The following is a 26,225-nucleotide window of genomic DNA, read 5'->3' on the forward strand; positions in this document are numbered from 1 at the left end:
TAAATAAAAAAATATAAATTTAACGATTTATTTAATTTTATTTATTTATTTATTTAACTTAACACACAATTTTTTTTATTAATTAAACGTACAAAAACAATACACGAAAACTAAAAACACAAAGTGTTTTTCACCCCCAAACTTAAATCCGACATTATCTTCAATGTCTTAAAACATAATTAAGAATATAAGGAGATAGGGAAGAAAAAGATGAAGGTACTCCTCAAAATTTTCTATTGAACATGGAAGATATGTAGGTGACGGCTAGACAATCTTTCTCATCATGCTCTCCCCTTGGTCGATGTTGGTTTGAGTGTTCCATGACGTCATATTCCTGCATACGGCAATCAAATCAAACATTAGAGATCAAATAATCTAAAACATGTGTTAGTTAGCCCAAACATTCGAAGTAATTATATTTAAGGGCCTCAGTGAAAACATGATTGGATGATGATACTCTATAAATTTAAACGTGCCTAAATCTAATGCAAACTAATAATTAAAAAAACGTCTATATGCAATGCGATGTCGAAAACAAAATAAATAAAATATTTAGAAATTGGGTTGTCTCCCAATAAGTGCTTAATTTATAGTCTTTGGCTAGACTTTGTTGTTTTGACTATTCATGGTGGCTTGAAGAGGGAATTTTCAGTTCTGCATTTTATGTACTGATTGTACTTCTTTCTTTCATCTTTCATCCTCTACAAAATCAAGTTTCCATTGCTATTCCAACCATTAATTCCACCTTCATTTGGCCTGCCTTTGTAGCTCTCCTAATGGTCAACTCGTTGGCAATCCTCAAAGTAAGATGGTTGCTTGATTGGATTCTCCATGGTGAAACTCTGTTGCTTATCCTCTACCCTCAAGACTATCTCATCAGCATCAAAATCCAGCAAGGCTCGACTTGTAGAAAAAAATGGTCTTCCCAAGATTATTGCCATCTGATATGCCTCTTCTATGTCAAGGATGATGAAGTCAGTTGGAAAAATAAACACCCCCACCTTGATAAGCATGTCTTCGACTATTCTGTAGGGGTGTTTCAATGATCTTTCCGCCAACTGAAGGATAATAGATGCTGCCTTAGGATCTCCTAATCCCAGTTTCCTGTAAAGAGGTAAGGAAATCAAATTAATACTCGCTCCTGAATCAATTAAAAAATTTATATCATTTAAATCTCCTATCGAGCAAGGTAGAGTAAAACTCCCTGGATCTTTAAGTTTAGGAGGGATCCTGTGCTGGATGATCGCGCTCCATTCTTCAGATAGTACTATTGTTTCATGTTCCGGAAGCTTTCTCTTCTTAGTTAACATCTCCTTCAAAAATTTAGAATAGTTTGGTATTTGAAGGATAGCGTCGATGAATGGGATGTTGACCTATAGCTTTTTAAGGACCTCCAAGAATTTCATAGCTTGCTTCTCCAAGTTGGCTTTTTGCAACCTTTGAGGAAAAGGGACCGGGGGTGTTAATGTAGTGCCAAGAACATTTGCCTTAAGCTGTGAACTATTTGAAACTATCTTTTGATCATTTTCTATTGCTTCTTTAGACTGCTCCACCAGTTCTTCCGTCGTGGTAGGCACTTGATTCTCCACAGTCCCCTTCTTTTCCACTGTGATTTCTGGTAGCTGAACACCACTCCTAGTGGTGATGGCCTGAACCTGCTGCACTGTTGGTTGTCTTCGTAGTCTTCGAGAAAACGGAATCGATGGCACATATGCCTTGACAAGGTTGGCGGGAGTGAATGATGGGAGCTCAATGATGGGAGCTTAATAGTTGCATAATTTATCGCCTCAACTGCTAATACTTACTTCCGTGGGTTTTTCTCAGTGTCACTCGGTAAGGTACCCGATGGTCTATTAGCTATTGTAGTTGCGATCTGTCCCATTTGTTGTTCCAAATTCTTGATAGACACCTATTGATTTTGAAAGTTAGTTTCAGTCTTAGTAATGTATTAAGTCAGCAAATCTTCCAATGATGGCTTTCTTCCTTACTGTTGTTGCTGTTGGAACATTGGTGATTTATTCTTATTGTTTCCTCCTTGTTCTTGTCCCTAATTATTAGACCATAAAACAATTGGATGATTCCTCCACCCCGGATTATATGTGTTGGAGAAAGGATTATTTTACTATTTCTGAAAGTTCTACGCATAGTTTACTTATTCAGATTGATTAACATGTGTTGATGCCAAAGGACAGCGTATAGTAGCATGATCTCCTCTACAACCTTCGCAAACAGGCGGCAATTGGTGTACTATGTTAACTGATTTATACAGATTGTCCATTTTCATTGTAAGAACTTCCATTTGCGCAGCCAGTACCGTCACTGCATCCACGTTGTGTACCCATGCTATTTTCCTTGGAGCTTTCCTATCGGCTGGCCACATCGATTGATTTTCAGCTATTCTTTCATACAAATCACGGGCCTCATCGACGTCAAGTTTCATAACCGATCTCCCCGCTGAAGCATCTATCATATTCCCGAACTCTTGTTTTAGACCATAATAGAAGAGATATTGCTGAGCCTGCTTAGGAATGTCAAGGCTGGGGCATCTTCTGAAAAAATTCTTGAACCTCTCCCATGCCTCAGGATAGCTCTCTAAATCTCTCTACTTGAAGGTGTGGACATTATTCCTGATTTGGTGAACTCGAGAAGGTGGAAAGAATTTCATCATAAATTTTTGAACCATATCGTTCCATGATTGAATGCTCCCTGGTGGTAAATAAAGGAACCATTCTCTCGCAGCATCTTTCAAAGTATGAGAGAATAATCTCATTTGGAACGCATCTACAGATATCTCTTCTTGACTGATCACTTTACATAACATGAGAAAAGCAAAGATGTGTTTATGAGGATTTTTCGTGACTTTTCTGAAGAACTTGACGTCTTGATGATTTTAAAACAGATTGATGACATCTGGTCTGAGGTGGAAATTAGGTTGCCCAAAGGGAAGATATACCACAGCTGGTTGCACTGGTGCAGAAATTGGATTGATATAACCTCCAACTAAGACAGGAGCTCCGTTCTAGATAGCTCTTGGTTGATTTGGCTGCGGTATTGGCTCGTGAAGCTAAACCTGATTCTGTGGTTGATTCTGATTATCAGCCATTCTCCTAGCTTGATGTTGTACCCTTCTACGAGTTCTGAATGTCCTTTCAATTTCGTGGTCTATTGGAAAGAGATCTGGATGATCAAGATTTTACCTAAAATATAGTCGCCTAAAAAGTGTCAAAACACGAGAGAATAAAACAGTGTAATATTCGCCTAAAAACAACAAATATAATAATAATAATAATAAAATAAAAAATAAAAATGAATCTAAAATATCTAATAACTAAAATTAACACCTTTATTCCCTGGCAACGGCGTCAAAAACTTGTTTGTCAAATTTCCGCAAGCGTACGAATTCGTTGTACAAGTAATAATCGTGATGAGAAAGTTATCGTCCCACAGGGAATAATGATCAATTTTAGTATATTTGATATATTTAAATTCGTGTTCGTAACCAAAAGATGATCGAATGAATACCTAACTAATTTTTATAACTAAATCTTGTAAAAATAATGAAAGTAGGTTTAAAAATCAAATGTGCGAACGTATTGGATTTTCGACGCCATTGATAAATTCTTAGTTCTAATTCTCAACCATTAATAATTATCTCAATTCATGCAATTATGACAGTCGATAATTTCACTATTATTTATTATTTTTCCCAAGATATACTAAACCTATGGTTACCACGAGACAATCCTATTCATAGTCCGAATTCATATGGCAAATATGCATTGACATTTAGGATTACCACACATAGCCGCACACGTCATAAATATTATTCCTAACATTTATTGTCCGTGCATCCCAATAATAGTATTCTACCTATTGTGAGTTTTCCAACACAACGAATAAGAATCTTATTGTCCTAATGGTGCACAAACATTAAAATAATATAAATAGGCATATTAATGGAAACACAATGCAAGAATTAACATAAATTTCTCTTTAGTTTCTCCAACAGCAGCACTCTTTTCCTTCAAATCCAATTAGTGTTCAACCAATTAAATATTTTGACTCCAATTCATGGTCCAATTGAGGCCCATTAATAAATTATTTTTCTTCAAGTCCTCAACTTTCAAAGTATGAAGTTTGGTCCACAACTTCTAGTTAATCGTCAATTTATCCTTTTCTTTTCCAATTGCTTCAAAACGGATCGAACACTGAAACGAACAAAAATTAATCTAAATTAAATAAACTTTAATAATTTCACGACATAAAAGTTTAATAAAATGATCTAAATAAGTACACAAATTACACTCATTATTGATCATAGGCACCAGGTTTTAAGAGACCCGCACATGGTTAATTGCTCGAATCAAATAGGCCCCAAAAAAGAACATTAAGATATTGAGCTTTAATATGGGGGATAATTTTCGGGGTTATGTCTACTAAATATTGGTCAATTCATATTCAAAGTCACCCTATCAACATGTGACGGCCATCCCGAATCTCACACATGCGATAGAATCCACTAACAAATTCATAGTGTGTGCAGTGTAGATGATACATGATGACACTTATACTAAAGTAATTCAAAAAGACCTAAACAAATAATGAAAATTATTCCATAGCTTATCAATTTTAGCTCATATATGATCACAACCAACAAATTCAAGAAATATGTGTCATGCTGTAGCAATTTTCATAACCAATTATTTTTGTCTTTTTTAATTTTTTTAATTTTTTTGTGTTTTTCATTTTCACTAAAATGAGTGCCCCACACAAAAGAAAATAAAGTCAAGCACACAAAGATAAAATTAAATATGCATGTGCCAAAACAAACAAATGAAAATGCACATGCAAAAAAAAAAAATTAAAAAAAAAAAAACAACCAAAATATACGTGATGCGTGCAACAATTAAGAGTAGTCATGCATAAAAAAATACCTAATCAAGTAGGTGTATAAGTGTTCTTTCCTTTAAAAGCACCACGATCTATTACCAAATTCAAGAAATTGCTCTTCTTCACCCAAACCTGTCTAGAACGGGAATTGTTTTCAGATAGCTGTGTTACCAATTGGGTCAAACGATTCACTTGATCAATAAGAAATCCAATCTGACCAACATACACCTGATTTTTGTCATTTTTCAAGTTCAAGCATTTCCTATTATTCAGGTAGTGATGACATCTAGGGAGGATGTGACCTAACTCTCCACACTGAAAGTATGTTGGAATAAACCTAGGACCTGTGTTATGTGGACACTGATTTCTATTCCTAGGTCGATGGGTCCTACGACGTCTGGTAGACCTACATCTAGAAGATCCCACAACATTAGATATGGGGTAAGTCACAATGTTAGGCTGATCAGTAGCACAAAGAAAGGTGGCATGTGAAGTACTAGCAGCATTACTATCAAAACCTAGACCTCCCTTATCACCAGTCGACTTGCCTATTCTTAGAATATTTTCTAGTTTTTCAGAACTGTTAGAAAAGGCAAGTATCTGAGACCTAGATAACTTTAGCTCACTCTCAAGTTGCTTAATCTGAATAGTTAAGGTCTCATTCTCAACGGTCGGCTCACTTACTCTCCTAGAGGACATCTTATTCTTACTGGTGAGATCACTAACCTGGGCCTCTAACTGTTCTTTCTCTAACCTAAGTTCCTTCACTTTCTTGCTCAGCACCTGGTTTGTACCTATGATCTTGAGGCTTTCTTCATACATCCTCTCATAAGCTTCTTCTAGATCTTCCTCACTTCCACCCTTATCACCAGACTTTTCACTACTATCTAGGTCCTCATCCCTTTCACTCCCCTGTTCGGATCCACTCTTAATCTTAGCAATGAAGGCCACATATTTTCCACTCTCCTCACGTGTAGATTTCTCACTCTGATTGTCCGAGCTAGACTTGTCATCAATGAGAGTAGTATTCATTGCCTTCTCTTCAACTCTCTTAGCATTCGGGCACTCACTCTTCACGTGATCGAAACCCCGATAGTTATCGCATCTCATGAATTTAGATTTTCTCCGAGATTCACTCGGGCTAACTTTTTGTCTCTCTTGAGGCTTCTTCTTATTTATAAATATTTTTCGAAATTTCTTAGCTAGGTAAGCCATCTCCTCATCATTTTGTGAATCTGAATCAGAAGATTCCATCAGATTATTCCTAGCGGATTTCAAGGCTATGGAATTTTTCTTTAGCGGGATTGTCTAAGGTCAACTCATAGGTCTGGAGGGATCCAACTAACTCCTTTACTTTGATAGTATCTATGTTCTTACTTTCCTCAATAGCTATGACTTTCGGCCTGAAACGCTCAGGTAAGGATCTAAGAATTTTTCTAACTATCTTGGGCTTGGGAATTTTCTTACCTAGGTTGAAGGAGAAATTCACTATGTCATTTAAGCTCGCATAAAAGACATCAAATGTCTCATCATCTCTCATCTTGATTTCTTCGAACCTACAGGTCAGCATCCGTAACTTAGAATTTTTAAGGCCTGGGTTCTCTCATGTGTGGTTTGTAAAATGTCCCAAACATCCTTAGCTACCTCACACATAGATGCTCTCCTAAATTCCTCGGAGGACACAACCATAAACAATGCATGTATGGCCTTGCTATTAAAATGACAGCTATCCAATTGTGCTCTAGACCAGTTTTCTACGGATGTGGACTATCTACTGTGGTACCAGGAGGCAGACCAACCATTCACTACACTCCGCCAGACACGCTCATCCATGGATTTCAAAAATGCCCTCATTCTAACCTTCCAATACGCATAGTTACTACCATCAAAGTGGAGCGGCACATTCAACGAGGTGCTCTTCTAGACTATTTAAGGTCAAGACACGATTTTAGGCTCTGATACCACTTGAAAAGTTACCTAAAATGCTTAGATAAGCTAAAAAGTTCGATTAACGCGATACTGTGTCAAATTCAAAATTTACGCGTTACCAAGTTTATGTTCAAAGTTAACAATTTGTTTGACCTTACGTGCATAATTAATTAATTAAAGTAACAAGTTACTTTAATTAATCTCTAGATGGTTAAACATACAATCCAATTAATTCCTAAGGTTGAATTGTCGATTTACGTAGTGTAAAGTAAACAATAAACACAACAACTCACAATATGATGACAAAGAAACCCCAACATGGGTAAAACTCTGGGACCAAGCCAGTGATGTCCACTATACCAATTCAGCAAGTACAAGTTACCAAACTTCATACCCAATCAGACCCGCCATTCCAGTCTCATGATCTACTACCGTAAATACCTTTAGCCTCCTACTAGACTTCATGATCTACCTCCTGCAGCTCAATCTGCTATCCATTATAGCCTCTTGGTCCTTAGCTGATTGTATCACCAAGTGGAATTCCAAGAACCGCTTATTCTTGTCTGATTCACTGCGCTTGACATCCATCTCTCTCAATCCTCAATAAGAGAGTCCCTTCCTTAAAAGATTAAGGAAGAACGTGTTTTGGGTTATGTAAATTTGATGTTTTTCCCAAAATAATGGTTGTCGGATCACAAGATTGATGTCGATGGAATCACCGATTAACTGCAACTTGGATCTCTTCAAATCTGTTATGAATATGTTTGGCAATGGAAGAAAAATGTAGCAACCTATCAAAATTTGTGCTAGGGCTTGAGTATTTATATTTGAAGGTGTCTAGGTGGTATGAACCGAGTAAAACATTTCAACATAGTGAATTTCACAAAGATCTTTGTGGATGAAATCACGAGTCTATATCATGTTATCTTGACGATACATGAAATTTGAAATACGTGATAGTCAACTCATCTGACATGACTATTAATGTTATCTTTAAAAAATTTAATATGCTTGAAGCATAACTCAAATGATACATGCCCCCCAAGAACCATATTCTCGGATTATTATATTGATTATGTGATCTTTTTGGACATCTTGGACTCTTTTTTTCAACCACTCGAACACTAATTTACCTCATCTATACAGAATTGCACCCTATGCCCTTGACTTTTACAAGAATGTTCAGTTGAGTCCCTGACTTTTACAAACATATAATTACTCTCGTTTTGTCTACAGAATTGCCAATCACACTTTCAAACCTAACAGAGATAGTATATTTGAACTATTCAAAAGGCATAATGAAGTTGTCATTATTGCAATGCTCTCAACAGTTGCATTATATAAAGATCTGAATTGGATCCTACTCGAATTGCAAGATGGACGAAAAGGCTGCCGTTTTAGTCCTTTCAACATTTCTCTCTACTGTCAACGTACTCCTTTGTAGTCATTAACCACAACCTCTAGTGCTCAATTTGGATGTAGTCACAAGCCCACAAGCTTCATAACCTCAGTGATTTTCTGCCTGTTTTATCGACAAAATCGAAACATTAACGATTCTTGTGAAGTCCATATTGAACTAGCGTATTCGATGATGATATGAGGGGCTTGAAGAGGTTGAATCAAAGGGCCGAGGACTGTCAAAGAATCAGAGAGGGTAGGTTCTGTTCTTTACATTGTCTTTAGTATATATCTTCAAGAACCTAAAGGGTGAAGTAAATCGAAGTAAGGGTCTTTCGGTATATTATCTTCCAGATCCTAAAAGGGAAAGCAAATTGAAGTAAGTTGATGGAAATAATATAACATCTTTAAGATCAACACAAGTAGAGAGTTATTCAAGTTGAGAATCTCTATCCCATGTTCATATTGGAAGTTAAAAAATATATTTTTCTCATAAAAATCTAAGAAGATTTGATGTCCCAAATTATGGAGTAATTGATATTTTTCCCCAAATGGATGAGCAATGAAAATTGTTCACTAACTAGATCCTCAACTTTTGGAACCTTAGTTGACGCTATGTTATATAAATGATTGATTACGATAGCAAAGCAAGTGAAGGCAATTATCCAAATAACTTACATTATACTACCTTGACCATCGTTTTAGTAGATCGACTACAACAATCCTAGCATGACTTTCACTATAATAGATCGACTACTGTTATGCTATCCTGACTACCACTATAGTAGAGCGACTACCATCATGCTATCTAACTGACACTATGGTAGAGTGACTATCACTATGCTATCTTAACCACCAATGTGGTAGACTGACTATCATTATACTAGCCCAACTACCACTATAGTAAATCGACTATTGCTATCCTGAATTTTATTATGCTAGACGACTTACGCTATGCTAAACAACTCTCGCTATGATAGATCAATTATCATGACTCTCAACTCTCTGAACATATTTTTTAGTTGATTGATAACTGTTTGACAGTTATCATTGATCCCACTAACTGTCTAGCGGGTGGAAACCGTCCACTCAAGTCGTGCATAAAACTATTTAGTGGATGGATATGCTACACTAGATATGTGGACGATAACCGTTTGATAGTTTTACGACATCAAACACTTATAGATACTCTAAAGGCATGTCAAGTATGGGGATTTAGTTTTCTTAACATATTTTCTCTCTGTTTCTTTAAGTCTTTTTGTTCAAACCCCATTACTAATTCTCAAACCGGAGATACAATGGGGGAGAAAGCTCCAACCTCTTTTCGCATGTGTTCAATTTCTCATCGGAACAACAAAAGCTTCCTTGCTCCACTAAGGATGTCCAAATGTCGTTTCAATATCATTTCACTAATCATCACAACTTTTTAGCGAAAAAGAAGAAAAAAGAGCTCAACATAGCATGTGATTGGAAACTAAGTATTGAGAGTCAAACTCAACACAATTTGCTTGTCTGGAAAAATCGAGTTTGAGTTAGACTGTTCCTCTAACTTACAGAGCAAGGGTGGATGGATGTAAGAATAAACAAAAGGCAAATATAAATACATTTAAAGTTCTTTTTTGAACAAAAATGTATTGAAGTCTGTATGGTGATATTGATTTATTTTCCATTTAAATGTGAATACCTAAAAGAGGAAATTGGAAAATATGTCCATTTTTAAAGATACATTTGGAAAATGATCAACGGAGGCGGACCCAAGTGGGGTCTCATAGGGTCACTTGACCCTCCAGCTTTTTCAAAAAAATTTTTTGGCTTAGTTTTCGGCTCACTATAAAATATCAAACGAAATTGAAATATTATATTTTCAATATCATTTTGAAGTACTCACGGCCTAATATTTCACGTCGCTAATGGTGTGCGAAATGGCCAATCGTAGCAAATATTACGACGCGTTAAAGTTGGTCATGCCAAACTAATATTTCGAGAATTTCGATAACAAGCTAACTTTAAAAAAATTTTGACGATTATACGCTAACCGTATCCATAAATCTTCTATATTCTCGCGAAAATCATTTCGAGAACTATATTATAAACATATCGAATGATCTAAATGAATATCGAAAATAGTTAAACATACATTTAACGTGTATGCTAAAAAGAGACGTATAACTCGTCTTTTTTGAAAAAAAATTAATTATTTTATTAATGTTTATTATTTTTGCGCGACAAATTTCTCAATATAATTTATATCATTTTATTAGAATATTTTATGTGGTATGACGTCGAATTTTTTTTTTTGAATGTAAAAATTCTTAATAAAATTTTTATTACTTCATAGAGGTTATAAATTTTCATACTACTTTTCATTTTGATTATTTTTATATCTGGAAAAAAATTTATATATAAAAAAATTCAATCGTTTTTAGGACTTTTTTTATTATTGTTATCTTTTCCTCTCAATCAATTAATTTTTTTTTCAAATGACGTCAAAAATTTTATTAAGAAACTTATTAGATTATTTAAAAAAATTAATTGATTGAGAGGAAAAAGTAACAATAATAATGAAAAAAAAATCCTAAAAATAATCTTTTTTTATATATAAAAATTTTTCAGATGAAAAATAATCAAGATGAAAAAGTAGTATAACAGTTTATAACCATATAAAGTAATAAAAAATATATTCGTCACTTTTTTTAAAAATTTGATTGTGACCCCCTAATATAAAATGTATGCGTCAGCGTCGGCTCTTGATGATCAATACTTGTAAGTTTTGGGACAACCAACACATTTTGAATAAACAGACAAAAATATTCTTAAAAATTAGCCAATTACTAGCTACATCTAAAATCCTTCTACTTTCCCAAAAATTATTCAAATCATCGACATCTCCACCATTGTTCTAGCTCATCCCACCCACTTTTTCTTTTACACCTTCACCTTCACGTCCACCACCACACTCAATATTTGATTGTTGAGATATAAGTTTTTTTGACAACTAAATGTCGAAAAGCCGGTGGGGTGGTGGTGGTGAAAACTCAACGGAAGAACTAAAAATCCAAAAATCGTGGTAAATAGTCCATTGAGTTTTTTTTTAAAACTTTGTTCAACAAAAATTAATTCTCATGAGATAGAGAGATAAAAAAAAATTTACATGTAGACTATCAAAAAATACATCACTAGCATTTTACAAATTTGAGAGGTTGTGGTAGTATAGCGGAGTTGAGATTTGAGGAGTGGTGGCATAGGTTTTTGGTGTGAAGGTGGTTGGGAGAGGACATTTTTTTTTCTTTTTGCAGTGGACTATAATATATAGAAGAACAAAAGACTTGGGGGCAACCCTGAGCAAAAGACAAGACTGTCCCTATCTATGTCACTGGTGGTATAATTGGTTGTTCTCGTTGGCAGATCTTTAAATTTGGTGTTTTAGCCTTTTAGTCAGTTGACTTTTGAAATTGTGCTCTTGGATGGTTATTGTATGGCTCGATTTAGAGACTGTGGTGGTGCTTGTGTTTTGAGATGATGATTGTGACTTATTGAAGATGATCTTTGTAGTTTTTTGGTGGTAGTGGTGTGCGATGGTGGTTGTGTGAGTGGTAAATGAATTTTAAAAGAGTAATTATGACGAAATGTTCATACCTTTTAATGTTTTTGTCTAAAACGTTTGTACCTTCATTTTTTGGCATTTTCACTATCATATTCACCTTTTATCGCGGAAAAGATCCTTCCATCAATCTAGTATCAATAATTACAATAAATGCATAGGTTTTAAGGGAATTATGGTGGGATTGAGTTTGACACTGAGGGGTCCACGTTGCCATAGGATTTTAAGAGTAGCAATGATACTTGAGATGGTGGATTTTATGCTTCGGAGTTTGTTGGGTCTAAGAAGGTTAAGAAGGACAAGGGGCTTGGTGGGCTTGAATTGCTGGAGGCTAGTGAGCCACCAGAAGGAACTGTGGCTAAAGGTGCTGGGGATAAAATTGAAGATATTTTGGTGACGAAAATTGAAATGAAGGTTCTGGAGATGTATACCGTGGAAGAGATTAATGCGGAGTTTCGAGAATCCTTGCTTTATAGAGTTGGGTTAACGAGTGTGGTTTACTTGCAAATTGTGCGACCAAAATCTTCTTCAGATGATAAAAAGGGAATTTTCATTTAAGATTGAAGGCACAAGTGACGTTAAGAGGTTTGTCCAGCGAAGCTCTTGAGCGGACAACTTTGGAAATGGTTTGTTTCACATGAGGACTGCACCTTCAAAGGAAACTACACCAATTATCAAATATATAGATTATTACCTTGATAGATTCCATTGACTTTGAGGGTGTGACTTATCAAAACTTTAGTGGGACTTTGCCTTTAAGAGAATTGAAATGGCATGTTGATGAAATCAATTTCAAAAAATGCCTTCGCAATCTTTAACTCGGGCATCCAAATGCACAATTTTCCCGATTAGATTTTTAACGTGGATGACCTCGAACTCTCAATTTTCAGACGTTCATATGCTCTTATGCCATTACTTTAAGAATGGCTGCTTATTTACAGACCTATCATTTCTTTTCACTAAACTTGTTTGTATCCTCAAGCGCAGCCTCTCGCAAACGCTCACTCACTTTCCAATGCTAGCCGGTCGACTTACCACTGACGAAAAGGGATACATTTACATTACCTGAAATGACGCATAATATGTCCTTTAGAGATAACCGTCCAATCAAAAGCAAAAGAATGTTATCACTACGTCTAAGACATCAATGGGGTTAAGAATATTAGGCGGAGAGGAGATGAAGGGGCAGAGAAAAATTGGCTAAAACTATATGGCCCTTAGTTTTTTAAAAGAAAATTTGCCCTTTGTATTGAGTTAATGTAGCAACTAACGATATGTGGATAGAAAGACATTTTTCACAATAAAATGTAATAATATTTTGCATAAAAATATTAAAACATGAAGACATTTTGTGTTAATTAACCAACTTTAAAATGTGGTCTTATTGCAAGAGTTAAAATTTTACAAGAGGGTGCCTTAATCTATTTCCTTTAAAATAGGTCGTATTTGCAATGTTTTAGAAAATGATCACTTTTCAAAATGCTCAATAAACATGGCTACATTTCCACTTTCTCCTAAATAAAAAGACATATCCCATTTAAAAACCCTCCATACAAATTTGGAAAGAACCCTAATTTCTTTCAAAAATCTTCAAAACGCAATTCCTTGGATCCTAAAAACCCTCCTTAAACCCTTTCTCCCAACTTCACACTCGTGCAGAGGAGGAACAATGGATTTCGAGAAGCGGAAGGCAGTGACCCTTGCCGCTATGACCTCGCCGGAACCCGACAAGTCCCCTAAAGGCAACATTGACACCCCCATAATTCCTCTCTTAACCACCATTAATTCTCACCCCTCTTACTTCACCACCAGCTCTTGCTCCGGCCGCATCTCTGTTCTAGCCCAGCCGATCGACACAGCCGCCGCCGCCGCCACGACCGTCAAGAAAAAGGCCAAGGGAGGCACCTGGGTCTTCGTATCCCACGACCCAGTTCCTCCTTTCTCCATCCTCCCCCTTCTCTTCTCATCCTCTTCCAATGAGTCACCACCCCGAGTCGCCACCGAGTCAGACAACATTCTGTTGCAGAGCCTTGTGTTCAGGTTTGAGCCTTTGATCATTGCTGTTGAGTGCAAGGACATAGAGGCGGCTCAGTCTTTGATTTCTTTGGCAATTTCTTGTGGGTTCAGAGAGAGTGGAATTACAAGTGCGAGTAAAAGAGTCATCATTGCAATACGGTGCTCAATACGATTGGAGGTTCCACTGGGGGACACGCTGAAGCTTATGGTGTCCCCAGAATATGTGGAGTACCTTGTTGGGGTTGCTAATGAGAAAATGGTGGCTAACAGGAAAAGAACTGATCTTTTCCTGAATTCACTGTTAAAGAACGGATTTTCGAGAGATGGTATTTACATGAATGGTAAAATTGATAGTGATGGTGGTGATATGTGTCGAGGGAATCAAAAGGCTGCCTCTCAAGGAAATCCTTTCGGCGATAGTTGTGTGGAGGAAGATTTGGATTCTGAAAAGAAAGATTTTGATGACATCCATTGTGGTATTGCATATTTTCTTCTAGTTTTTAAATCAATTCCTGAGGATGGACGATGTATTCTATATGGATATAACATGATTTGTCACCAGTAAATAATCAACATATTCTTTTTTAACGCTACTCAGGCTAGACTGAATTGTGTAGTAGTTACTTTAAAGTGCTAATTGTTGACTACATGGCATTGTACTCTTGGATGGAATACGTGGGATTTAACATGATTCACATGATATCATGTAATCAGAAACATGTATAATCATGTAAAAATTTACACTTAAATGAATTGATGCAAGTGCAAGAAGAGATTGCTCGCACTGTTATGTACTAATATATGTTTGATTGCAGGCATATTTTCCCTTAAATGTGACTGGAAGTTTGAATCTTAAATCATTGACAGGATCACAGAAAGTCCTTGGCATCAATCTGTCCGTTATAGAGATAATTGGTGAACCCGTGGAGAGGCTTTTCCTGTGGGGTCACTCTGGCTGCATGGTGGACCAACAGAAGATTCTCATTTTTGCTGGTTTTGGAGGCATTGGAAGACATGCACGTAGAAATGATTTATTGCTTCTTGATCCAGAATGTGGAATGATAGAAGCAATTCATGTTCAGGGAGCTCCATGTCCACGCTTGGGTCACACATCTTCAGTAGTAGGAGGGTTCATGTATGTGATTGGAGGGAGGGCTGATCCGTTGAATATTCTGAATGACGTGTGGGTCTTCAATATGGCGAAGAAAGAATGGAATCTGTTACAATGTTCTGGCTGTCATTTACCTCCTAGGTGATGTTATAGCATACATACATTTCTATAGATATTCACTTTATTTGGTGTGTTCACCTCATCATTCATTCCAGTTTCTATTCTTCTCCTGGACCGCAGACTAAACTTTTAGAGCTTCATTTTCTAACTCTATATTGACAAGTGTTCAATTTCTCATCGGAACAACAAAAGCTTCCTTGCTCCACTAAGGATGTCCAAATGTCGTTTCAATATCATTTCACTAATCATCACAACTTTTTAGCGAAAAAGAAGAAAAAAGAGCTCAACATAGCATGTGATTGGAAACTAAGTATTGAGAGTCAAACTCAACACAATTCTCTAATATAAATCATAATTCTTTCTTTGATCACCATGTTTTCTTATATCTATGATAATATCAGTTTAATCATACACCCAGCTTTCTACTTTTTGTGTATATAATTTATATTGATGTTTTACAGGCACCGACATGCAGCAGCTGTTGTAGGTACAAGGATATATGTACATGGGGGAATTTGTAAAGATGAAATAATATCATCACTGTATGTACTTGATACATATAAGGCTGAGTGGACTGAGATAGAAATTCAGGGGAACTTGCCCAGTCCTCGTCATTCACACTCCATGGACTCACATGGGTCTAACTTATACACATTTGGTGGATTCAATGGGGAGAAAGCACTTGGGGATCTTTATAGTTTTGATGTTCAGACGTGCCTATGGAGTAAGCAAAAGACAAATGGAAAAGCACCTAAAGCTAGGTTTTCGCACTCGATGTTTATATATAAGAACTATCTTGGCATTTTTGGGGGATGTCCTGTAAGTCAGAATAATGAATTATCCTTACTTGATCTTCAGTCTTATACGTGGAAGCATATAATGGTGAATTCCATTGATGGTCTCTTTGTTCGTAGTACAGATTTATTTTCCATTTAAATGTGAATACCTAAAAGAGGAAATTGGAAAATATGTCCATTTTTAAAGATACATTTGGAAAATGATCAACGGAGGCGGACCCAAGTGGGGTCTCATAGGGTCACTTGACCCTCCAGCTTTTTCAAAATTTTTTTTTGGCTTAGTTTTCGGCTCACTACAAAATATCAAAGGAAGTTGAAATATTACATTTTCAATATCATTTTGAAGAACTCACGGCCTAATATTTCACGTCGTTAATGGTGTGCGAAATGGCCAATCGTAGCAAATATTACGACGCGTTAAAGTTGGTCATGCCAAACTAATATTTCGAGAATTTCGATAACAAGCTAACTTTAAAAAAATTTTGACGATTATACGCTAACCGTATCCATAAATCTTCTATATTCTCGCGAAAATCATTTCGAGAACTATATTATAAACATATCGAATGATCTAAATGAATATCGAAAATAGTTAAACATACATTTAACGTGTATGCTAAAAAAAGACGTATAACTCGTCTTTTTTGAAAAAAATTAATTATTTTATTAATGTTTATTATTTTTGCGCGACAAATTTCTCAATATAATTTATATCATTTTATTAGAATATTTTATGTGGTATGACGTCGAATTTTTTTTTTTGAATGTAAAAATTCTTAATAAAATTTTTATTACTTCATAGAGGTTATAAATTTTCATACTACTTTTCATTTTGATTATTTTTATATCTGGAAAAAAATTTATATATAAAAAAATTCAATCGTTTTTAGGACTTTTTTTATTATTGTTATCTTTTCCTCTCAATCAATTAATTTTTTTTTTCAAATGACGTCAAAAATTTTATTAGGAAACTTATTATATTATTTAAAAAAATTAATTGATTGAGAGGAAAAAATAACAATAATAATAAAAAAATCCTAAAAATGATCATTTTTTTTATATATAAAAATTTTTCAGATGAAAAATAATCAAGATGAAAAAGTAGTATAACAGTTTATAACCATATAAAGTAATAAAAAATATATTCGTCACTTTTTTTAAAAATTTGATTGTGACCCCCTAATATAAAATGTATGCGTCAGCGTCGGCTCTTGATGATCAATACTTGTAAGTTTTGGGACAACCAACACATTTTGAATAAACAGACAAAAATATTCTTAAAAATTAGCCAATTACTAGCTACATCTAAAATCCTTCTACTTTCCCAAAAATTATTCAAATCATCGACATCTCCACCATTGTTCTAGCTCATCCCACCCACTTTTTCTTTTACACCTTCACCTTCACGTCCACCACCACACTCAATATTTGATTGTTGAGGTATAAGTTTTTTTGACAACTAAATGTCGAAAAGCCGGTGGGGTGGTGGTGGTGAAAACTCAACGGAAGAACTAAAAATCCAAAAATCGTGGTAAATAGTCCATTGAGTTTTTTTTTAAAACTTTGTTCAACAAAAATTAATTCTCATGAGATAGAGAGATAAAAAAAAATTTACATGTAGACTATCAAAAAATACATCACTAGCATTTTACAAATTTGAGAGGTTGTGGTAGTATAGCGGAGTTGAGATTTGAGGAGTGGTGGCATAGGTTTTTGGTGTGAAGGTGGTTGGGGGAGGACATTTTTTTTTTCCTTTTTGCAGTGGACTATAATACATAGAAGAACAAAAGACTTGGGGGCAACCCTGAGCAAAAGACAAGATTGTCCCTATCTATGTCACTGGTGGTATAATTGGTTGTTCTCGTTGGCAGATCTTTAAATTTGGTGTTTTAGCCTTTTAGTCAGTTGACTTTTGAAATTGTGCTCTTGGATGGTTATTGTATGGCTCGATTTAGAGACTGTGGTGGTGCTTGTGTTTTGAGATGATGATGGTGACTTATTGAAGATGATCTTTGTAGTTTTTTGGTGGTAGTGGTGTGCGATGGTGGTTGTGTGAGTGGTAAATGAATTTTAAAAGAGTAATTATGACGAAATGTTCATACCTTTTAATGTTTTTGTCTAAAACGTTTGTACCTTCATTTTTTGGCATTTTCACTATCATATTCACCTTTTATCGCGGAAAAGATCCTTCCATCAATCTAGTATCAATAATTACAATAAATGCATAGGTTTTAAGGGAATTATGGTGGGATTGAGTTTGACACTGAGGGGTCCACGTTGCCATAGGATTTTAAGAGTAGCAATGATACTTGAGATGGTGGATTTTATGCTTCGGAGTTTGTTGGGTCTAAGAAGGTTAAGAAGGACAAGGGGCTTGGTGGGCTTGAATTGCTGGAGGCTAGTGAGCCACCAGAAGGAACTGTGGCTAAAGGTGCTGGGGATAAAATTGAAGATATTTTGGTGACGAAAATTGAAATGAAGGTTCTGGAGATGTATACCGTGGAAGAGATTAATGCGGAGTTTCGAGAATCCTTGCTTTATAGAGTTGGGTTAACGAGTGTGGTTTACTTGCAAATTGTGCGACCAAAATCTTCTTCAGATGATAAAAAGGGAATTTTCATTTAAGATTGAAGGCACAAGTGACGTTAAGAGGTTTGTCCAGCGAAGCTCTTGAGCGGACAACTTTGGAAATGGTTTGTTTCACATGAGGACTGCACCTTCAAAGGAAACTACACCAATTATCAAATATATAGATTATTACCTTGATAGATTCCATTGACTTTGAGGGTGTGACTTATCAAAACTTTAGTGGGACTTTGCCTTTAAGAGAATTGAAATGGCATGTTGATGAAATCAATTTCAAAAAATGCCTTCGCAATCTTTAACTCGGGCATCCAAATGCACAATTTTCCCGATTAGATTTTTAACGTGGATGACCTCGAACTCTCAATTTTCAGACGTTCATATGCTCTTATGCCATTACTTTAAGAATGGCTGCTTATTTACAGACCTATCATTTCTTTTCACTAAACTTGTTTGTATCCTCAAGCGCAGCCTCTCGCAAACGCTCACTCACTTTCCAATGCTAGCCGGTCGACTTACCACTGACGAAAAGGGATACATTTACATTACCTGAAATGACGCATAATATGTCCTTTAGAGATAACCGTCCAATCAAAAGCAAAAGAATGTTATCACTACGTCTAAGACATCAATGGGGTTAAGAATATTAGGCGGAGAGGAGATGAAGGGGCAGAGAAAAATTGGCTAAAACTATATGGCCCTTAGTTTTTTAAAAGAAAATTTGCCCTTTGTATTGAGTTAATGTAGCAACTAACGATATGTGGATAGAAAGACATTTTTCACAATAAAATGTAATAATATTTTGCATAAAAATATTAAAACATGAAGACATTTTGTGTTAATTAACCAACTTTAAAATGTGGTCTTATTGCAAGAGTTAAAATTTTACAAGAGGGTGCCTTAATCTATTTCCTTTAAAATAGGTCGTATTTGCAATGTTTTAGAAAATGATCACTTTTCAAAATGCTCAATAAACATGGCTACATTTCCACTTTCTCCTAAATAAAAAGACATATCCCATTTAAAAACCCTCCATACAAATTTGGAAAGAACCCTAATTTCTTTCAAAAATCTTCAAAACGCAATTCCTTGGATCCTAAAAACCCTCCTTAAACCCTTTCTCCCAACTTCACACTCGTGCAGAGGAGGAACAATGGATTTCGAGAAGCGGAAGGCAGTGACCCTTGCCGCTATGACCTCGCCGGAACCCGACAAGTCCCCTAAAGGCAACATTGACACCCCCATAATTCCTCTCTTAACCACCATTAATTCTCACCCCTCTTACTTCACCACCAGCTCTTGCTCCGGCCGCATCTCTGTTCTAGCCCAGCCGATCGACACAGCCGCCGCCGCCGCCACGACCGTCAAGAAAAAGGCCAAGGGAGGCACCTGGGTCTTCGTATCCCACGACCCAGTTCCTCCTTTCTCCATCCTCCCCCTTCTCTTCTCATCCTCTTCCAATGAGTCACCACCCCGAGTCGCCACCGAGTCAGACAACATTCTGTTGCAGAGCCTTGTGTTCAGGTTTGAGCCTTTGATCATTGCTGTTGAGTGCAAGGACATAGAGGCGGCTCAGTCTTTGATTTCTTTGGCAATTTCTTGTGGGTTCAGAGAGAGTGGAATTACAAGTGCGAGTAAAAGAGTCATCATTGCAATACGGTGCTCAATACGATTGGAGGTTCCACTGGGGGACACGCTGAAGCTTATGGTGTCCCCAGAATATGTGGAGTACCTTGTTGGGGTTGCTAATGAGAAAATGGTGGCTAACAGGAAAAGAACTGATCTTTTCCTGAATTCACTGTTAAAGAACGGATTTTCGAGAGATGGGATTTACATGAATGGTAAAATTGATAGTGATGGTGGTGATATGTGTCGAGGGAATCAAAAGGTTGGCTCTCAAGGAAATCCTTTAGGCGATAATTGTGTGGAGGAAGATTTGGATTCTGAAAAGAAAGATTTTGATGACATCCATTGTGGTATTGCATATTTTCTTCTAGTTTTTCAATCAATTCCTGAGGATGGACGATGTATTCTATATGGATATAACATGATTTGTCACAAGTAAATAATCAACATATTCTTTTTTAACGCTCTCAGGCTAGACTGAATTGTGTAGTAGGTACTTTAAAGTGCTAATCGTTGACTACATGGCATTGTACTCTTGTATGGAATACGTGGGATTTAACATGATTCACATGGTATCATGTAATCAGAAACATGTATAATCTGTAAAAATTTACACTTAAATGAATTGATGCAAGTGCAAGAAGATATTGCTCGTACTGTTATGTACTAATATATGTTTGATTGCAGGCATATTTTCCCTTAAATGTGACTGGAAGTTTGAATCTTAAATCATTGACAGGATCACAGAAAGTCCTTGGCATCAATCTGTCCGTTATAGAGATAATTGGTGAACCCGTGGAGAGGCTTTTCCTGTGGGGTCACTCTGGCTGCATGGTGGACCAACAGAAGATTCTCATTTTTGCTGGTTTTGGAGGCATTGGAAGACATGCACGTAGAAATGATTTATTGCTTCTTGATCCAGAATGTGGAATGATAGAAGCAATTCATGTTCAGGGAGCTCCATGTCCACGCTTGGGTCACACATCTTCAGTAGTAGGAGGGTTCATGTATGTGATTGGAGGGAGGGCTGATCCGTTGAATATTCTGAATGACGTGTGGGTCTTCAATATGGCGAAGAAAGAATGGAATCTGTTACAATGTTCTGGCTGTCATTTACCTCCTAGGTGATGTTATAGCATACATACATTTCTATAGATATTCACTTTATTTGGTGTGTTCACCTCATCATTCATTCCAGTTTCTATTCTTCTCCTGGACCGCAGACTAAACTTTTAGAGCTTCATTTTCTAACTCTATATTGACAACAAGTTTCTGCATTTCCATTCATGCTCAAAATATAAAAAGGTTCAGGTACTGGACTTTCTATTACGACCTTCAGACAGAGAGCAATTTTACTCTAATATAAATCATAATTCTTTCTTTGATCACCATGTTTTCTTATATCTATGATAATATCAGTTTAATCATACACCCAGCTTTCTACTTTTTGTGTATATAATTTATATTGATGTTTTACAGGCACCGACATGCAGCAGCTGTTGTAGGTACAAGGATATATGTACATGGGGGAATTTGTAAAGATGAAATAATATCATCACTGTATGTACTTGATACATATAAGGCTGAGTGGACTGAGATAGAAATTCAGGGGAACTTGCCCAGTCCTCGTCATTCACACTCCATGGACTCACATGGGTCTAACTTATACACATTTGGTGGATTCAATGGGGAGAAAGCACTTGGGGATCTTTATAGTTTTGATGTTCAGACGTGCCTATGGAGTAAGCAAAAGACAAATGGAAAAGCACCTAAAGCTAGGTTTTCGCACTCGATGTTTATATATAAGAACTATCTTGGCATTTTTGGGGGATGTCCTGTAAGTCAGAATAATGAATTATCCTTACTTGATCTTCAGTCTTATACGTGGAAGCATATAATGGTGAATTCCATTGATGGTCTCTTTGTTCGTAGTACAGTAAATGTTGTCGGTGATAGTCTGATACTCATTGGTGGTGGGGCATCTTGTTTTGCATTTGGGACAAAGTTCAGTGAACCCATGAAGGTAAACTTGTCGTTATTGACATCCTTGGATGATAATTTCACTCCCACAAAAATTGGAGAGGAGTCCAGAGATAGTCCAGAGGAAGAAACAATAGAGGGAAAAAATGCCAACGTCCAATATTTGCATAGTACAGCTAAACCAAAAGTAAATGGACATATCAACCAAAATGCTCATTTTGAAGAGCCATCAGTAAAGGTTGAACGGCAGATGGTTGCCGTTCCTTGCATTCTCCAGCTAGGGAAACAACATGCGAAATTGGTAAAGGACATATTAAAAAGATTTGGATGGTTAGATATTGAAAGAAAGGTTTATTCTCGGGAGGATGGCATGTTTATCTGTTTTCCTGTAACAGAAAAGTTTTGCACTATGTTCGAAGATAAACAAAAGGATCTGGGGGATTCATGTAAAGTGGTAACTGATCTTCATTCACCAAGACCATCTTGTTTGGATATTTTATCACAAGATATCTCCATTTCAGAATCTTTTAAGCTTCTAATAGCATGTGGTGCTACTAAACTTGTGGATGAAGTTGTCAAAAACAAGAAAACTCCAAATACTCCTCACAAAATGATGAAGGAAGAGGTAGCCTCATTGTTAAATAGCCAGGGTCTGCCACCAGAACTTCTAGAACAACTTCCATCAAGGTTTTGTATTTTAATCTTGTATTTTTAACTTTGGCCTCATTGGTATAACTATTATACAATGCTGGATCCTTTTTTTATCTTTTCAAAGTAGAATTGGAGGAACTTTGTACAGCACTATATTTATCGTAGTTTAACAGCTTTCATTTGTCTCAGATGGGAGCGGCTGGGAGATATTGTTGTTCTTCCTGTAACGTCCTTTAAGGATCCGTTGTGGGACTCAGTTGGTAAGGAGCTTTGGCCTCTTGTGGCAAAATCACTTGGGGCTCTTCGCCTCGCCCGACAAGTAAGCAGTAGTTGTAAAACTTATCTAGTTTTATGCTGATGCCAGTTAATGGTTTCTCTTGCTATTTATCCATGCAATCGACAATTTTCTCGAGTTCTTGTCGCATAGTTTCTATCCGAGACATTAGAGATTTTATTTTGACAACCATTTTATAAATGATTTATAAATTCAGTGAAAATCAAACATTAATTTTAACAACAGATTTATAACTACTATTCATTTATTATCTACGTATTTTGTGGGACTAACCATTATTCCTCTTTATAAGTTGATTAATAAAGTTTCCAAACGGAGGCTTAGTGGACTTTAAAATTTGAGGGTGTCTATTAATTGGGTATACTGATAAATCTAGGCCGAAATTGCACAAACTGGGACAAGGGACAGTAAATTAAAGATTCTTGTTGGAGATGATGGCTGGGTTGACCACCGTGAAAATGGGATCCTCTATTCTTTTGATGCCACGAAGTGCATGTTCTCTTGGGGTAATCTTTCGGAGAAACTACGGATGGGCTCTCTTGACTGTAGAAATGATGTTATCGTAGATCTGTTCTCTGGCATAGGATATTTTACACTGCCTTTCCTTGTGAGGTATGTTTTTCATTTTTATAACTCATGCTGATACTTGAGCCTTTTTCTTTGGCGATAATTTTTGTGTTGATACTGGTGATTATCAGGGCCAATGCCAAATTTGTGTATGCTTGTGAGTGGAATCCAGATGCTGTTGAGGCTCTACATCGTAATCTACAAGCGAATTCTGTGGCTGATCGTTGCACCATACTGGAAGGAGATAATAGAGTTACAGCTCCAAAGGTATGTTAGTTTGTCTTTACGAAGTTACCAATTTGCTGTCTTGACCTTATTATATCCATAATTTATTAAGAGGGTGTTTGAACCACATTATTTGGGTAATAATGCATTCTTGAATAGTGTATTGATGGGAAATGTGTGGTTAAAAAATAAAGAAAAGTTTTTGGTATGCGTGTAATATTATTTTATTGAAAAATGTGTGGTTGAAATGATATCAAATCACTATTTAAGAATGTAATTTTTTGGAATAATGTGGCTCAAACAGGGCCTAAATATCACATTAAGTGAGAATAATTTTTTGGACGATATTAACCCTACTATAATTCAATTATTTCAATCATACCTTACTTTTCGTTTTTAAATAAGTAATAAATATTGCAAAATCCTTGTCATGTGTGAATTTCATGTTATTAATTCTCAATTAATTTATATTCTAGACTCTGTGAATCTTGACTTCTACATGAATTTAGAGTTTTTAATTTATTATAGATGAGTTTATTTATATTCATGTATCAACGAATTTCAATAGGTGTTTAAATTCATGTATTAACAATTAATTCTTATATACTAAATGTAGTATAAAAATGTTGTTCATTTGTAGTATTTCATCATAAAAAAAAACTTTGAATCATAGAGGTTGATTTTCAAGAGTGTATTTTTTTCCCTCTTAAATTTTATTTTTTTAGATTGTTTGAGATTCTTGATACCCTCTCAACAAATTGGTGTTAAAATATTACTTTTACAGAGCTTATAAAGTATTTCAGAATAATGTGCAATGCACATTCAACTATGATTGTATTTTCATTTCAACAGGGAGCTGCCGATCGAGTCTGCCTTGGTCTCTTGCCAACAAGTGAAGGAAGTTGGGTTACTGCAGTCAGGGCACTAAGGTGTGTTATTGTCGTTCATATGTCTTAGAAGCATGTTAGGCTAAATCATTTTTTCTTACTTTAAAGTACAAAAAGGTCTCATTTTGAAAGTAACTCTTAGTGCTTGCTTGGCTAAACTTTGAAAAATCTTTGCCAAACATGCTCTAGATTGAATTAAGCTGTTTGTGCTCTCATTTTGGCAAGTTTTTGAATCTTTCCTGCCAAAAATTGCGCAGACAGGAGGGTGGAATGTTACACATACATGGTAATGTTAAGGACTCAGAGGAAGGTTCATGGAAGAACCATGTTTTGCAATCCATTACCGACATTGCTAGATCAGAAGGTACAACTTCATTACCTATTTACTTAAACTCTCTCGTTCTACTAACGTCCATGCAAAACAATCTTGAAAAATGAAACCGAGTGGAATATATGGTTACTTGCTGCAGGTTATCACTGGGAGGTCTTAATAGAACACGTTGAAAGAGTGAAATGGTATGCTCCCCACATACGCCATCTTGTTGTAGATGTGAGATGCCAACAAACTCAGGGTTAAGATTTGGAATGGAACGGGTCAGGTATGCATTACAGGGCAATTCTGGAGTGGAGAGTACATGCATGAAAATTTTCACTTTTTTCTTCTTTGATATCGTTCTACCTCATGGATGCCATGCAGGCTTGAATTATATGAGAAAAGCATGGTTCTTCCCTCAGACAAGCCTTGAAATTCCCATACAGCATGTGAAATCCTGCTGCCACTTGCACTGTTATGGCAAATTAGTGGGTTTGAAACAGATGGCCCCATTAAAGACGACTAGGCAGTATCACAAATTTTAGTTGAAATTAGTGAATTAGTGCTTAAAAGTTTTCTTGTGGATAGTTAAGCGATGATTATCTTGGTTACTATAATGAATATTTGTCTAGTGATTTATTGGGTGGATATTTTCTAATTTGGTCTGGGAGCTGTTGCATCACCTTGCTGAATAAAATACCTGGTGACTGGACCACGTCGGAGTGTAAGGTCGGGTTGTGCTGCAGTTCAAGTCGAACGCTTGCCGGGCCTGATTCTGACCGCTCCCAGCCGACATGGGTGGGCCTGGCACTACCCATGTTTGCGATCGGAGGTGGCTACATAATTTTTCGACATTCATGCAGTGAACTAGTTTGAGGTTTGACGTTTGAAAGGCTACGGCTGGTGCTGGCATCAAAGAAATAATTTTCTTTTGCAGTTAATGGCTAATTTAATTCGACAATGCCTGAGCAATTCAGAAAATCACTTATCCCAAATTGTGTGGATCCCCAGGCATATTGATGGGTTTCACCTAAAAATTAATATTATATGGTATTTTTAACAATTTGGGAATTAAATATAAAGAAATGGTCAGGGATTGAATGAAGTTGACGTGTGATACTGATATGGCTCCCAACAAAACTGTCGGTGGTCACTGAGAATCCATTTATTTGAAGTTTGAATCAAAGGTTCCTTATCCTGTCCTTGACAACTTTAGTGACATGTTTGTTTCGATTC

General features: G+C 36.2%; 4 protein-coding genes across 4 annotated transcripts; 1 reads left to right on the top strand and 3 right to left on the bottom strand.

Annotated features, from left to right (window-relative positions):
• Positions 1–223: 223 nt before the first annotated feature.
• LOC111395199 lies at positions 224–1,310 on the bottom strand. The gene is made up of 2 exons (XM_023021197.1): positions 786–1,310; positions 224–334 (listed from the first exon to the last, which is right to left on the bottom strand). The coding sequence occupies exons 1-2, from the start codon at positions 1,308–1,310 to the stop codon at positions 224–226; spliced, it is 636 nt and encodes a 211-aa protein (XP_022876965.1).
• Positions 1,311–1,373: 63 nt separating this feature from the next.
• On the bottom strand, positions 1,374–3,103 carry LOC111395200. Its single transcript, XM_023021199.1, has 6 exons — positions 3,071–3,103; positions 2,898–2,967; positions 2,681–2,808; positions 2,171–2,602; positions 1,843–1,909; positions 1,374–1,762 (listed from the first exon to the last, which is right to left on the bottom strand). Exons 1-6 carry the CDS (start codon positions 3,101–3,103, stop codon positions 1,374–1,376), a joined length of 1,119 nt encoding a protein of 372 aa, XP_022876967.1.
• A 1,835-nt stretch (positions 3,104–4,938) lies between these two features.
• Positions 4,939–6,144, bottom strand: LOC111395201. Its single transcript, XM_023021200.1, has one exon. It carries the CDS (start codon positions 6,142–6,144, stop codon positions 4,939–4,941), a length of 1,206 nt encoding a protein of 401 aa, XP_022876968.1.
• Positions 6,145–13,305: 7,161 nt separating this feature from the next.
• Positions 13,306–25,970, top strand: LOC111395202 (tRNA wybutosine-synthesizing protein 2/3/4). The gene is made up of 15 exons (XM_023021201.1): positions 13,306–14,310; positions 14,702–15,086; positions 15,527–15,978; positions 17,065–17,089; positions 17,230–17,302; positions 18,218–18,439; positions 19,452–20,421; positions 20,811–21,195; positions 21,551–22,738; positions 22,892–23,021; positions 23,374–23,609; positions 23,696–23,831; positions 24,642–24,718; positions 24,934–25,040; positions 25,147–25,970. The coding sequence occupies exons 1-15, from the start codon at positions 13,488–13,490 to the stop codon at positions 25,251–25,253; spliced, it is 5,316 nt and encodes a 1,771-aa protein (XP_022876969.1). The 5' UTR covers positions 13,306–13,487; the 3' UTR covers positions 25,254–25,970.
• The last annotated feature ends 255 nt before the right edge of the window (positions 25,971–26,225 follow it).

Source organism: Olea europaea, chromosome 6 (genome assembly GCF_002742605.1).
Source record: "Olea europaea var. sylvestris chromosome 6, O_europaea_v1, whole genome shotgun sequence".
NCBI lineage: Eukaryota > Viridiplantae > Streptophyta > Magnoliopsida > Lamiales > Oleaceae > Olea > Olea europaea.

Coding starts and splice junctions, on each gene's coding strand:
- LOC111395200 (XM_023021199.1), bottom strand. CDS start 3,103: ATGGCTGATAATCAGAATCAACCACAGAATCAG. Junction 1,910..2,170: donor GTCCTTTGGCATCAACACAT/GTTAATCAATCT, acceptor CAAAATCAATAG/GTGTCTATCAAGAATTTGGA. Junction 1,763..1,842: donor AATAGCTAATAGACCATCGG/GTACCTTACCGA, acceptor GCAACTATTAAG/CTCCCATCATTGAGCTCCCA.
- LOC111395202 (XM_023021201.1), top strand. CDS start 13,488: ATGGATTTCGAGAAGCGGAAGGCAGTGACCCTTGCCGCTATGACCTCG. Junction 17,090..17,229: donor GCTCTTGATGATCAATACTT/GTAAGTTTTGGG, acceptor CCATTGTTCTAG/CTCATCCCACCCACTTTTTC. Junction 22,739..22,891: donor CTAGAACAACTTCCATCAAG/GTTTTGTATTTT, acceptor CATTTGTCTCAG/ATGGGAGCGGCTGGGAGATA.
- LOC111395201 (XM_023021200.1), bottom strand. CDS start 6,144: ATGGAATCTTCTGATTCAGATTCACAAAATGATGAGGAGATGGCTTAC.
- LOC111395199 (XM_023021197.1), bottom strand. CDS start 1,310: ATGTTAACTAAGAAGAGAAAGCTTCCGGAACATGAAACAATAGTACTA. Junction 335..785: donor ACTTTGAGGATTGCCAACGA/GTTGACCATTAG, acceptor TGCCGTATGCAG/GAATATGACGTCATGGAACA.